A 15,489-nucleotide genomic window follows, 5' to 3' on the forward strand; every position below is an offset into this window, starting at 1 on the left:
AGCAGCAAACATGACAGTCGCTGATTTTTCTGTTCTGATCTTTGCCCATCTGACATGTTTTATTATTACCATGCATTGTTTACCTGACATTATTACTGTTGCGATTCCTTTTGGTTTGGTGCAACTCTCAATTGCACCCTGATTTGGTATTCTGACATGTTTGCTGAATTTTGTAAGGGTTCACGTACTCCCGAAAGGGTAGCTTGCTTGGTATCCCACTTTATTTGTGGGATACCCTTGAGAAGATTCATCCTAATTACCTAATTGATTATAATGAGGAGATTCATCCTAATTACCTAATTGATTATAAAATATTGCCTTTGAATATGTGATCTCGGCCCTCTCTTTGTTGCCTTACGGTATTACGGTATTACGGTCATGTCCCGCGAATGTGGGGGTACACTTAGCAAAGACCCTTCGATTAAATCGTCATGTCCCTATAAAATAAATCATAGTCCCTCGGATGTTGCCTACGAATATATGATTTTGTCCCTCGATGACCCTTCGTTGTAGCCTACGGTTAAATGATGATTGTCCCTTCGAATGCTAAGGTATCCTTACAAATGTTGCCTTCAATGACCAATCGATGACCCTACGATGTCCCTTTACATCCAAAGGATAAGACTACTTACTTCTCAATAGTAAGGACAGTTTTACCCTCATAAGGATAGAAAATACCTATAAAGACCTCGGGTAGGTATAACTCTTAAATGCTTACTCACAACTTAAAATACGTTTCACACCTCACACCTTTCAAAACATCTTTTAGAAAATCACCACTTGGTATACATTCGTACTAGAATCATTACCGAGTTATATTTTTCTAAACAACTTTCAAAGTTAAACGAGATAAACACTTTGTATACATTCGTACAAGAATCATTACAAAGTTAAACTCTCTTTTCAAAACATTTGCTAAACAACTCTCACACACTTTTTCAGACGAGAAAAACATAAGTGATTAAGCAATGAAGAGCCCATGGATAACCATGGATACAAAGGGTGCTAACACCTTCCCTTTGTATAATGTACCTCCCGAATCCAAAATCTAATCAAAGGTCTTTCCTGTTCTTTTCCGCCTTTCCTTATTGGATAAAAGAAAAGTCGGTGGCGACTCTTGCTATCCGCGACATTTGCTTTCCAAAGCAAAAACACACAAAGTCAGTTCACCGTATGACAATCAACAATAACAACATTTATCAACATCAACAACATACATTTATCAACAACAATAACACAAACCATTTATGAACAACAACAACAACGACAACAACATTTATCAACAAAACAACAACAACTACCTTTTATCGAAAATATTCATGGAATAATCTGAAGTTGATATACTGTTGTAGCGGGGTATTCGTTACCTTTAGATTTATTGACTAAATTAAAAGTAAGCATACAATTCGAGTCGCCACCGCACTTCTATTTATCCAAAGGAAAGGTTAGAAAGTGAACAAAAACCAAGTAAGAAGTTTTATCAAATGAAAAACTAATAAAATTGTCAGAGATCTGGGTAAGGGGGTTGGTTATGAAATGGGAAGGTTTTAAGCACCCAAAACATCCTTAGTACTCTAAGGGAGCCCTTTTTGCAAATGTGTATTGTAGGTTGGTATTTTTGAAAAGATTTGTGCAAACAAGATTGGGGAGATGAGAAAAGAATATACATATTTACAATTTTGTTGTTTGAATGGATGAACCCATTGCCTACATACCATCACAAAGGTAGGATCAAAACCTCGTAGTTCGGGGTAAAAATCTCAAAAAAAATTGATGAATTAATTTGATCAAAAGCCTTAAGGTCTTTTGTTATCAAATGGAGAAAACTCAACCTAAACCAACAATCCACCATGTGAGGAGAGCTTCAACATACTAGTGAGGGATCCACCCTATAATAAGTATGGAAGACTTGTAGTCCAATCACTAAGGATAAGGTGAGGTTTACATCAACCACTATGATAACTCAAACCTAATGACTAATGTTTATGAAAAAGTTTAACAAAGGTGGCCATTGGAACCACAAAAACAACTTGAGGTGAGTTGTATTTACAAATTAGAAGTATTCACAAAATGAAGTCAAAGTTGACTTAAGATTCATTCAAAATAAGTATTAGTAAAAAGAGTTTGAAAAATCAAAGGCATAATGCCTAGGTTTCTAATTTGAAAACAAAGTCAAAGTTTGCACAAAATGAGTTTGGCTTGGGTTAGAGTGGAGAGAAGAAGAGAAGGGTTAATCCTAAACATGCAAAGATAAGAGAAGAGATAAAACCCTTGGAGTTCCTTTTCTTGAAATCATAAAGATGATTCAAGATGGTCCTTTCCTTTGGACTTAGCAATCACTCAAGCAATCAAACAAATATTATATTCAAGCTCCTAGGATTTCCATTTGGCTTGTCTCTCTTAACTTGGTTACTCATGACAATGGTCCTTCTTACTATCTCAAGATGGAATCCCTATCATACAAGAACAAACATCAAAAAAGTTCACAACACAATAAGAGGAATGGACAAAGAATGAGTTTAGATTAGGGGTCCTTTGAATTCAACTTTAAGATTTAGCATTCTAAAGGCATGAGGCCTAGTTGCTCTTCAACAAATTTAGCATTCTAAAGACATGAGACCTAGTTGCTCTTGAACTTCTTTAAGCATAGGTAAGATCCTAATTCTAAGTCCTTTCTCCTTTTTGCATTGGGTTCACACAAACAAAGACAAAACAAACACAAAGCAACGATATATTTATATACAATAATGAGCTCAAATGAGCAAAAGGAAAATGGCATAAACATAAAATATGAGCTCAAGTGAGCAAAGTGAAAAGGTAATATGAACAAATGAGCAAGAAAGTAAATTTCATTAAAGTAAATTCCAAGAAATTAAATGCTTGAATTAAAGTTAGTAGTTAATGGTTAATGTTAGTGTGTCATAAGACAATTTAGCGCTATGTTAAGCAATCGTAAGTGGACTAATGTAGTAGTCACACCTATCTGAGGCCGGTCAATAAAACTATAGGCAAATAAACACAAGTTAGAGATCATGACTAGTAAGCCAAGCTCCTACAACTTGCCATACCAAAAGAAAAGAAGAAATGCCTTGTATGGATTTTAGGTTCTTTGCTTGACCAAGAAGCAACCTATCTTGGACACAAAGCAACTCACTTGATCTTTGATCAAGTTGAGTTTTATTTGGATCAAAGAAGGTTAAGCCTCTCATATGTCAAGACTAACCACAAATCATTAACTCATTCGCTAAAAGAAAAAGAAATAAGATGAAGATGAAATGAAATGAATAAAAGGAAAATTCAAATGATATAAACAAAACACAATGATCAAATGTGAAGTAAATCATCATCAACCAAGGTAAAACAGAAGAAAAATGAAGATTAGAAGTCAACAAAGTCAAACATATTTTTTGGTATTTTTGGAATTAAAATAAATGCAAAATTAAAATGAACAAAATATGGTCAAACCTCAAATTCAATTCAAATCAACTTCAAAAAGTCCAATTGAATCATCATAGGTCTAACATGGTCAAACAAGGTTTGACAAATTTTCTCAATATTTTTTGAAAACAGAAACCATTTAAAATCAATTAAAAACAATGAAAAATAACACAAATCAATTAAAATCTCAAATAAATCTTAAATCAATTAAGAAATTGATGAGAATATTTTTCATAGACTTATCATGATCCATATGTGTTAAGAAAATATTTTTGGAATTTTTGGATATCAAAGAGTATTTAAAATGAATTAAAAACTATTAAAAACAAAATAATTCACAAAAAATATTAAATGAAGTCACAAAAATAATTAAAAATCAGATTATGAAACTAGATTTTTCAAGAAATTTTTTGCCACTGGTCTCATATTTTTATGACTTCAAATAAAATAGTTATGAATTTTTGAAAATAAATGGAATTAAAAGAAAATAAAACAGAAAATAGAAAATGAGAAAAATCAGCAGCGCTTGGATGGCTTTCACTAAATGACGTGGCTAAATCCAATGGATCAGAAGCGCTGGCATACCATAGTCTTGAGTCAAGCGCGCAACATGAGGTATTAAAATAAGTCAACAACACACATGGCTGAGATTAGAACATTTAAAACAGATCCAAGGGCTTGGAGTCATCCACGTGGGGATGGTGGTGGAAACCACCATCTTCTCCGGTGGACCAACCAACTCCGGCCACCAATTGTAGGTTTTTGAACCTCAACCAAAATGCACGAGCCAGGTACCAAAATGAAGTTGGGGTGATGTACATCACCCCTGTAACCTTGGATTGTCCTTAAGATTTCTATCAAGTGAGAAATCTGAGCTTGAAATTCAAGGTGTGCAAACTGAAATGCTTTAAAACATGAAATCAAGACCACCACTGGCCTGCCTCTTGCTCGAGGACTTCAGAAAACGGTTTGAACACAAGCAATTCACATTGTATGATGAGATTCAGATCAAAACAGATGAGTGATCTACCTTTGAAGAGCAGCTTTGTGCAGTACGATCTACTCAAACTCTTGCTTCCAATTTGATCAAGAGATGATGAGGATGCAAGGCTTAGGAATTGAAACTTGAAGATCAACTGATTGTGTTGAAATTCAAGTTTGAAATTGAGAAATAAAAATCAGAATTCCTTTGAGTATGGTTGGGTTTTGATTTCAGTAGAGCTTCAGATTGCCTTAAGGTTGAGATTTGAATGAAGGAGAGCATGTATTTATAGCTGAGCTGCAAGCAAAGAAGGGAAATACTCGTGCGCATGATCATTGGGTCGTCCATGCATAGGCCTGTACAGGCGCATGTGAGGCCCAAAATTGAGTGTAATCACAAGCTGAGCTACAAGCAAAGAAGGGAAATACTTGTGCGCATGATCATTCTGAAGTGAAATGGACGTGCAATTGGCCTTGTGTTTGCTTGTGCATGAAGATTCAAAGTGAAATGCATAATTGGACATAAATATGCACCTCTTCGAAAGTCACACATAGAAAATCCAAACATAGGCATGTGAGTAATGGTTGGAAAGGTCTTGACATAAGGAACAAAAGCTATGTTGGGCAAAAATCCATTTGGAGTTTCGAAATTTATGAAAACTGGCCTTGAAGTTTGAGGTACAAAACATGTATAAGTTCCCTTTGAAATTTTTTGCCAAAAGTGACCAACTTCTAGCCCTTCTGTTTAAATGATGCAGGACTCAAATAGAAAAACCTCCAACATCAAAGTTGTATATCTTTTCAATATGATCAATTTGGACTTAAATTTTGCATCATTTGTATTTTTGATGAGAAAGTTATGGGCACTTGAAGTTGGATATTTTTCACTTTCAATGGTTTTGGTCCAAAGTGACCTATAATGTTTGGTATTATCACATGTGTTTCTTTTAGGATTATGAAATTTTGTCCAACATAACATTTTAAGTATACATCTTAAGATTTCCGATGCAATTGGTCTCACCTAAAAATCATAAAAAATAAGGAAGTTATGTCCTTGGGAAGTTGACCTAAAATTAGGGTTTCAGTCAAAATGACCTATAATGTTTTGAAATGAATTATGATCTTCCAAGTTTCAAATGGATTTTTTTATGAACATGAAAGTTGTTTATATGGTTCTTAAGAACATATTTTCTCTTGGGGTCATATTCATTTGACAAACACATCAAAAGTTAGGTCTTAGTGATCCTCAGTTTGGTCAGATGACTTGACTGGTCAACTTCTCAAGGCCAAACTTCAAATCTTGATGAATAAATGATTGAGAGTACTCACATAGGCTTATATATTCATATAATAATGAATTAAAGAACTTACCTTTATTGAATTTGATCATAGGCTGAGGTTGCTTCATGAGCAAGGCACAGTCAATGCATAGTTGAATTAGGGTTTCCTTGGGAAACAATCCTTAAGCCCCTTGGTTTATCTTGATCAAATTGGAAAATTGAGATACTTGGGAGACATATATGATGTTTGGGAGCTTTATGGACCATTGTCATGCTTGCTTTCATCTTCATTGAGCCACTTTATTGAGCATATGAGCCTCCTAGGAGCATGGTGAGCACATGATCACTTGAGCTTCAAAACAAAAGGTTAGTGACATATTTTTGTGCTTTTGGTTAGTAAACAATATAAGAAAAGCAATAATATACAATTCAATCATGCTTGGTGGTCTCAAACCAACTCACACAAGTCTCAACCCAAGGGTTAAGGAGCCACACATGCTATGATCCTTGAGGCAAATGCATTGAGCAATGATATGATGCCATGAGGGATCTTAGGGTCAAAATTAGGGTCTTACAACTGTGTGTTGCTATGAAGAAAAAATACAAGTTTGATGAAGCTTCCAAAATAGCTTCATACTTCTTATACTGTTTCTCCATAACAACACAAATTAAACTATTTATGAACCACACTCATAGTATGAGTTCTCATGAACCATATTTCAAAATATAAACAGTTTTCAAAATGTTAACCTATTTTGAAAACATAAACTAGCATTAACATAAACAAAAACATGACCCAAAAAGGAAGTAAATCATGTTAAATAAAAACAACGCTTTTTAAGAAGAACTAGTGTCATACATGAAACATATATGAAAAATGTAAGAAAGTTAATGGAAAATATTATCTTTTAATTTGGAGAAGGTTATCAGGACGAGTTTGCTACATTAGAAGAGAGAAATGTTAAGGTTTTGTTTTGAGAAAAAAGGAAGAAAATGTATCAATAGTATGGAAGAAAGCATATGAAGAAGAAGATGAAAGAGAAATCATATGAACTTGATTACCGTTAAGTTTGAAGATGCTAATAAGGACGAGTTCGCTGCATGTGGAAGAGATCGTTGTTAGGATTTTGTTAAGAGAGTGACACTTATTCTAAGGGAAAGGTTGATAACTTCGCTTCGCTTCTCTCTCTCTCTCTCTCTCTCTCTCTCTCTCTCTCTCTCTCTCTCTCTCTCTCTCTCTCTCTCTCTCTCTCTCTCTCTCTCTCTCTCTCTCTCTCTCTCTCTCTCTCTCTCTCTCTCTCTCTCTCTCTCTCTCTCTCTCTCTCTCTCTCTCTCTCTCTCTCTCTCTCTCTCTCTCTCTATATATATATATATATATATATATATATATATATATATATATATATATATATATATATATATATATATATATATATATATATATATATAGGGACAAAGGTATTAAGAAGAAAGGATGGGCCCATGCCCACACCACATTCTTCTTTGATTAATATTTAATAATATAAATAATATATTAATAATTTAATATCCTAAAAATTAGGAAGAAAAATTAATAATGTCCCCACTTAATAAAATGATTTGGAGTATCACACACATCCATATGCATTTAAAATAAATTAAATTCTTTAAATAAAATTAAAAAATTTAACTCTTATTTTTTTTCATATTCCTATTAATTCTCTTTTACTCTTTCCAAATAGAAACAAACCATTTTTCATATTCTTCTTTCTCCCGCTCCTTATTCTCTCACTATAAAGTGTCTTTCTGTTTCTAGCTTCTTCTCAATTGTTGATCTTTTAAAAGATAATTTTTTTAAATTTTAATCTTTATGAATTTATAATTTATTTTTATTATTGTAGTAAGAGTAAAATATATACTATTACTTTATTAAGGTTGAGATTGTGTTAATGGCAGAAAATTTATTTTTAGAGTTTTGTAGTGTTTGTTTGAAATTGTTGTGTTTGTATCAATTTTATAGTATTATTATGAATTTTCTGAATATGATTTTAATTATGATTTTTTGTTTTGTTTTTAGTAATAAGCAATGGAAAAATATTTCAAAAGAAAAGCAACAGAGCAATCATCAACTCCTAATCCTCAAACACTTAATGAACGTCGAAGCCCCAAACTGGATCCTCCCATGAAAAAAAGATTTTTGCAGTTTGAATTGGAAAAATTTCCTAACAATCCCGGTTTAAGGTAAAAAATGTCAGATTATCATCCAAGTGATAGAGATAAAATTAGAAGATATTATTTGCAAAAGGGTCCTTGTCAACCAAAAGAAATTATTTTTCCACAAAGAAAATTTGGAGATACCTTTCGTAAGTTTAATTTGGATTGGTATTTAAATTAGGATAGTTGGTTTGAATATAGTCAAAGTGAGGATGCTGCATTTTGTTTATGTTGTTATCTTATGAGGTCACATCTTGAAGAACATAAAGGTTGCGGTGATGCCTTTATAACATAAGGCTTTACAAATTGGAAAAAAAGTGAAAGGTTTCGAGTTCATATTGGAGATGTAAATAGCTCTCATAATCAAGCATGGAGAAATTGTAAAGCTCTAATGAAACAAAAGCAACACATTGAAGGTGTCTTGTGTAAATAATCCAATCAAATTAAAGAGGACTGCTAAATTCATTTGACAGGTATAATTGATTGCATTCGATATTTATTAGCACAAGGTTTAGCTTTTCGTGGTGATGATGAGTCAATTTAATCCAGAAATAAGGGAAATTTTCTTGAACTTATGAATTTTCTTGTTAACCATAATGAAGATATTTATAAAGTTTGGAAAAACTGTCGTGGAAATCTTAAGTTAACATCTCCTGATATTCAAAAGGATATTGTTAAAGCTGCTGCAACGGTCACTACTCAAGTTATACTGGATGATCTTGGAGATGATTTATTTGCTATTTTAATTGATGAATCTCGTGATATATCGGTGAAGGAGCAAATGGTTGTGGTTATACGTTATGTAAATAATGAAGGAAAAGTTATTGAGCGTTTTCTTGCTGTTGTTCATGTTTTAAATACTAGTGCTCTAACATTGAAATCGGGTTTGGAGTCATTATTTGCAAAATATGGATTAAGTTTGTCAAGGATATGTGGATAAGGCTATGATGGAGCAAGTAATATGCAGGGTGAATACAATGGTCTAAAAAGCTTGATTTTTAAAGAGAATTGTTCTGCATTTTTTATTCATTGTTTTGCCCATCAACTCCAATTAGCTCTTGTCACATTAGCAAAAAGCATTCTAAAATTGCTTTATTTTTTAATTTGGTTGCTAATTTGTATAAAGTTGTTGGAGAATCATGTAAGCGCCGAGATATTCTTCGTGAAATTCAAGCTACAAAGGTGAAACAAGCATTAGAACATGGAGAAATCTCTAGTGGGCGTGGCTTGAATCAAGAAATGACAATTAAGAAGGCAGGGGAAACAAGATGGAGCTCACATTATGGTATATTACTTAGTATAGTTTCTTTATTCTCTTCTATGATTGATGTGCTAGAAATGGTTGAGGAAGATGGAACCGATTTAGATAAAAAAAGGTGAAGCATTAATGTTGATGAATTATATGCAATCTTTTGAATTTATTTTCATCTTGCACTTGATGAAAATAGTTTTAGGAATTACACATGATTTATCTCAAGCATTACAAAGAAGTGATCAAGATATTGTAAATGCTATGAAGTTAGTAAAAGTGTCCAAAATAAGGCTACAAACTATAAGAGATAATGGTTGGGATTCTTTGTTGAATGATGTTTCATTATTTTGTGAGCATAATGATATTGACATTCCAGATATGGATGACACTTTTCAACCGACACAAAAAAAAGTCAGAGAAAAATGGAGAAAGTATCTAATTTACACCATTTTCAAGTTGGATTGTTTTATGAAGTGATTGATCGACAACTTCAAGAGTTGAACAATCATTTTACAGAAGTGAATACTGAGTTGCTCCTTTGTGTTGCTTGTTTAAGTCCAAGAGATTCATTTTCTGCATTTGATAAGGAGAGGCTGATTCGTTTAGCTCAATTTTATCCTTCAGAGTTTTCTCAAGTTGAATTATTGAGACTAGATTGTTCCTCCTTCCGTCTTAGGGCACCATTCATACCTTTCACTATCCATTATCTACCTTCGATCATAAATCGTTCACCCAGTGACATATCATTCCTTTGACATCGAAATATAGTTTTTCTTTGGAATTTCATATACACCCTTTTAGGACGCCTAGCGAAAAATCCGCATTTCCACCTAGAGTTGTTTGGCTTGTGCTCAAATATTTAATTCCTTATTTTTTTGGCTAAATATTAGATAGTGGTAACCATGCTAGTCCACGTATCGGTTGAAGTTGTTTCCCTCTATGATATAAATTCCATTTCTCTTATGGATTCCAATACACTTTCACCTTTCGGTTTCAAATTACACTTCTTCGGTCACTTATCACCAAATATTCAATTTTGTGACCTTGGTTACTTCATTTCGTTCATCTCCATGATACATTCGTATTCTACCTTCACTCACTCCATGTGATATATCAGGTATCTTTGAGCCAAATACACTACCTCTTTGTGCTCCTTCTTGCATCCCCTTGTGAACCAAGAGATATTTAGGATTGTGCCCAAACACCTATTTCTTCGTCTTTTCGGAATTACCCTATAGCGGTAACCATGCTAGCCCACGTACTGGTAATATCCACTTTACTCTTTGGTTCATGTTTTCACCCTTGTTGGAGTTCAAAACTCAATCCTTTTGTTTAGACTATACTTTGATCACACTTCTTTTCACCTTCCACCATTAGTTCTTTGAACTACGGAGCTCTGAATTCCTCATTGCACTATGAGGATACGTAGGCACGAGGGCCCCAATCCTCACCGAGCACCTTATCTATTTAATTCCTTTCCCATTCTTTTGCGAGTAATCTTTAGATAATACTCATTCGAGCGAGAACAATCAAAATGGTTCCCATGGAGTATCATGGATGTTTGGGGTGCTAATACCTTCCCCTTGCATAACCGACTTCCTTACCCAGCATATCCCTTTCCCCCGGGTTTTATCAATATTTTCCCTTTCCTTCGGGAATAAATAAAGTTTGATGACGACTCTGTTGTATGTTCAAGCGTGTGATACGTTCAGGTATATTTCCGCTAACTTCAACTTCAATGGGGCATATGCTCAAATTTCAATCTTGAAACAATAATACTTGTGGTTGTCATTGCAACATATAAACGGAGGAAGATGCATCAGTTGGATGTGAAGTTAGCTTTTCCTAATGGACTACTAGAGGGTGAGGTTAATGACAAATAACCACCAGGTTTAAGGTCAAAGGACAAGAAAAAAATGTGTATAAGATGAGAAAGACACTATATGGATTGAAGACACCTAGAGCATGAAACAAAAGAATTGGCATCCTCTTAATCAATCTAGGATTCAAAAAGTGCACATCAGAACATTAAGTGTATGTGAAAGGTACAAATAAGCAACGTCAAATTATGCTATATCTATATGTGGATGATATGTTAGTCACGAGTTTAAATGAAATTAAATTGACAAGGTTCAAATCTAGCATGGAGAATGAATTTGAAATTTCATATCTAGAAAACTTGGCATATTTTCTAGGAATGGAAGTTGTGAATACAAAGTTTGGAGTTTTCTTGCATCTGAAGAAATATGCAGAAGATATCTTGAAGAAATTCAAGATGTGCAATTGCAACCCTGCAATTAATCATACATCAAGTTGAAGAAGAACTTAGATGATGAACTTGCAGAAGAAACTTTGTACATGCAAATCATTGGTCCATAAGATATTTATGCAACACGAGACTTGATATTTGTCATAATGTTGACTTGGTAAGAAGATTTATTGAGAAACAAAGATTACGCCATTTACTTGCAGCCAAGAGAATTCTTAGATACATTAAAGGTACTAAAGGTCATTGTATACTAATGCATGCCATATCAGAAAATGCAAGAATGAAGACAAATGCTCATTGAAACTCTGACTCAGATTAGGGAGAAGATCAAAATGACAAAAAGAGTGCAGTTGGTTACTTATTCATGATTGGAGAAGCTCCAATCTCATGGAGCTCAAAGAAGCAATAAATAATGGTTATATCATCATGTGAAGCGGAATATGTTGCAGTTTCCTATGCAACCTGCCAAACATTATGGATTGAAATTTTATTGGAAGAGTTGAATTTAAGTGAACGTGTGAAGATCAAATTGTTAGTTGACAACAAATCAACAATTGATATAGCAAACCATCCAATGATCCATGGTAGAAACAAACATACAGAAAGAAAATATCATTTCTTAAGAGATTAAGTTGGCAAAGAGAAGTTGAAAATTAAATATTGCAAGAGTGAGCTACAACTTACCGATAATTTAATTAATCCATTGAAGAAAATAAGATTTGAAAGTCTCAAAAGATCAATGTGAATGAAAAGATTAGAAGATCAAAATTAAGAAGGTCGGTGTTAAAGTGCTAGAACGAAAATCCTAACAAACTATGAAAATGTTGTAAAAATTTAAACTAAAAAAACAAGAAGATAAAAAGGATAAAATAAAATATTCTTTTGATTTGATTGATTTCAATACAAATAAAACAGTACACTTAAAATACTACTCTAAACATATCTTAGCCATCCAATTGGCACAATCACAAGGACCTAAAAAAACTTCTAGAACATTATAACAATGAATCTAAACTAATATATTAAAATACTAATTTAAATATTTTAATTAATAACCATTAATTAAACTCTCTATCAATTGTATTGTAATTAAGTTATTTTGGCATAATATTTATTAAATGCATTATTTCGCCTAATTTTATTCTAAGTCATTCTAAATTCATCCATTCCTCTTTATGCTCGATGAATTGTGTGTTAAGTTACTCCCAATATTTTATATTATTATAATAGTTCATGTTTCATGTCCTTTTTGCCATCTATCTCTTAAAAACTCTCTTCATCTTTTTTTTGCCATAGATCCAATAGTGAATGATTGTAAGATTCTCTTATGAGAATTCAAATCCGCAACTCTTATATATTTGAATAAACAATTTTGATTTGATCACATTCCTTTGTTGAAAGATAACATTGTTTATATGATTCCTTTGGCGCCCCCTTTAATCACCTTGATGTTTATGTAAAAAAAAATTATAATAGTTGGTAAAGAATATTTAATAAATGAATTTGACTAACAGTTTCAAAAATCATTTTAAAATTTCGAAAATATAGAACAAAGTTGATATAGTCCTACTATTTCAAATACAAAATTAGATATTTCTTTTATGTTTTTCTATATCATTGCCATATAAGACAATTTTCAATCATATTTTCCACGAACAAGTTAGGAACCAAGCTAAAAAAAACACTCCAAATGATATATATAATTTAACTTTAATAAGCATATCAAAAGGTAAATAATGGACGTTACCTAAATAATTTTATCTTCATATGACTATGACCCCATGTCATCCATCCAAATCCAAATTCAACAAGATCACAACAACCCAAATCATAAAGCTGGCACCCAAAAGTTTCACATGTGTGAACCTTTGAAATAAAGTAACTCCCCATATTATATATCATATTCACATACATACACACACGTCAACGAACACAATTTTATTCAAACTTCAAAAATCAAAATCAACTCTAGCGTCTAGAAAGCTTCTACTTAATTAAATTGCATGTTTATACACCTTTCTTGTTTTTTCAGGATACCCTACAAGTCAATATCTATCTATTTATATGTTTGTAAACTTGTTCATTGTTCAACTATCCTTATCCTTAGCTACTACATAGCCACCAATTCTATAAATATATCTCATATATTGAAACCAAACTGATATAACCAATTATTAAGACATGGCTTCTACTGGTGATCCTGAGTACAAATCATCTTCAACTCCGGTTCCGGTTTCGAGTTCCGGCGGTGTTGATTACTTCAAGTTTGATTTGATCCTAAGGCTTCTGTTGTTTGCAGCATCATTGGCAGCAGTTTTGGTGATGGTTACTGGTAATCAAACTGAATATCTCCCTCTGCCACTCCCAGCCAAGTTCAGATATTCACCAGCTTTTGTGTAAGTTGCATGAGTATGAGTAGAGTTATTCTAATTTCAAATTAATTCTATAATAAGATCCTAACACACCTCATATTTAATTTGTTTGACTTTGCTTTCTCTATGTATTTTTCCATATAAACATGCAAGTTATCATTCATTGACACCAGAAACACGATAGGACTGACACATCCACGTCAGTAATCATTTAAATATAATCATAAGTGTCGGTGTTGGTTTCAAGCATGCATACTGACACAGACACAGATTTTTAGAGGTGTCAGCGCTTCAGATGCATTCAAGAAATTTTCAAACCGCTTCTTAAGCTTTAGCTATAGATTTATCTTATTTTGTTGAACTTGCTAGCATTTCAAACTTGACTAGTTGTGACTAAACAACTATTTTTTTGAAGGCTATAAGGAAGAAAATTCATCTGTGATGACTTAGTTTAAATACCACTTTATGTTTTTGAATTCCCACCATACTAATAATAGCTTATTCTCATTGATATGAATTGTTTTTTTTATCAATTTGTAACTAATTTATCATTATTATATATTTGTGAATCCACACAGATATTTTGTGGCTGCATTTTCTGTTTCTGGACTTTACAGTATCATTACAACTCTTGTATCACTCTCCGCAATCCGAAAGCCGAACCTTAAAACCAAACTTCTCCTGCAATTAATCTTCTGGGACGCGGTAATTAATCAATCGATTAAAACCTTTTAAATTCTTTTTATAGTGCTATTGTTCATCTTTTGACAATATCAATGATTCTGTTGCAGGTGATGTTGGGGATATTGGCCTCAGCAACAGGCACAGCGGGAGGTGTGGCGTATTTGGGTTTGAAGGGAAACAAACATACTAATTGGAATAAAATTTGCAACATATATGACAAATTCTGTAGGCATGTTGGTGCATCTGTTGCAATGGGATTGGTTGGTAGCATTGTTACACTTTTGCTCATTTGGATTTCAGCTTACAGCATTCATAGCAGAGTTCCTAAGTAGATTCAAAGAGTGTGGTGGATCATTTATAGATCTTCATTGTTAAATTGTTTGAGAAGTGATTAGTTAGTGTGTTTGTAATTTTATTAATGTGTAATTGATTTATATGTTTGGGAATCATGTTTGCTTTGTGTTGAATTGATCATTGTTTTTGTAAATGTGTGTTTTCTACCGAGGAACACAGTTGTATGTTACATTTGTTAATTAATGTTCATATGATGAATGATTTGGGCTGTAATTGTGCAAACCAACCAACTATAGTGTGAAGAAAGGTCTATAACTAATACCAATGATAAATTAGCCACACTTAACAGCATTTCTATCAATAATCATGACACGATTAAAAACTTGTACCATATCATGTTAGAGAAGGAAATGATGCCAAGTTCCATGTGATAAATTTACTCCTCTGCAAGAGCATTCTGATTTCTAACCTTCCCCTAATGCTAACTTATACTTTTTAACAGTTGTTATGACAGTTTTTCCCAGCCTGCATTTAAAATGGCCATGTCACTGAGGCAAAGTTGTTTGAAATGAATGCAAATTCCACAACTCATTTGGTTTTGAAAATTTTAACCATAAAATAAGTGTTTTACTTACACAAACAATGCATTAGCCACAACAAGTGAAACAATTGGATATGACACTTTTTTAAACAAATAACCATGGATGAAGAGAGAATGTTTTCAAT

At 33.0% G+C, this 15,489-nt stretch overlaps 1 protein-coding gene and 1 pseudogene across 1 annotated transcript; both read left to right on the forward strand.

The window, feature by feature from the left end:
• Positions 1 to 7,764: 7,764 nt before the first annotated feature.
• Positions 7,765 to 10,069, forward strand: LOC127136030 (uncharacterized; annotated as a pseudogene).
• A 3,249-nt stretch (positions 10,070 to 13,318) lies between these two features.
• LOC127073351 (CASP-like protein 1D2) lies at positions 13,319 to 15,036 on the forward strand. The gene is made up of 3 exons (XM_051014505.1): positions 13,319 to 13,809; positions 14,364 to 14,490; positions 14,577 to 15,036. The coding sequence occupies exons 1-3, from the start codon at positions 13,595 to 13,597 to the stop codon at positions 14,799 to 14,801; spliced, it is 567 nt and encodes a 188-aa protein (XP_050870462.1). The 5' UTR covers positions 13,319 to 13,594; the 3' UTR covers positions 14,802 to 15,036.
• The last annotated feature ends 453 nt before the right edge of the window (positions 15,037 to 15,489 follow it).

Source organism: Lathyrus oleraceus, chromosome 4 (assembly GCF_024323335.1).
Source record: "Lathyrus oleraceus cultivar Zhongwan6 chromosome 4, CAAS_Psat_ZW6_1.0, whole genome shotgun sequence".
Classification (NCBI taxonomy): Eukaryota; Viridiplantae; Streptophyta; class Magnoliopsida; order Fabales; family Fabaceae; genus Lathyrus; species Lathyrus oleraceus.

Bases quoted from the DNA above. Each gene is read 5' to 3' on its own strand.
- LOC127073351 (XM_051014505.1), top strand. From the start codon at position 13,595: ATGGCTTCTACTGGTGATCCTGAGTACAAATCATCTTCAACTCCGGTT. The intron at 13,810-14,363 runs GTAAGTTGCATG...GAATCCACACAG, and splicing joins AGATATTCACCAGCTTTTGT to ATATTTTGTGGCTGCATTTT. The intron at 14,491-14,576 runs GTAATTAATCAA...ATTCTGTTGCAG, and splicing joins AATTAATCTTCTGGGACGCG to GTGATGTTGGGGATATTGGC.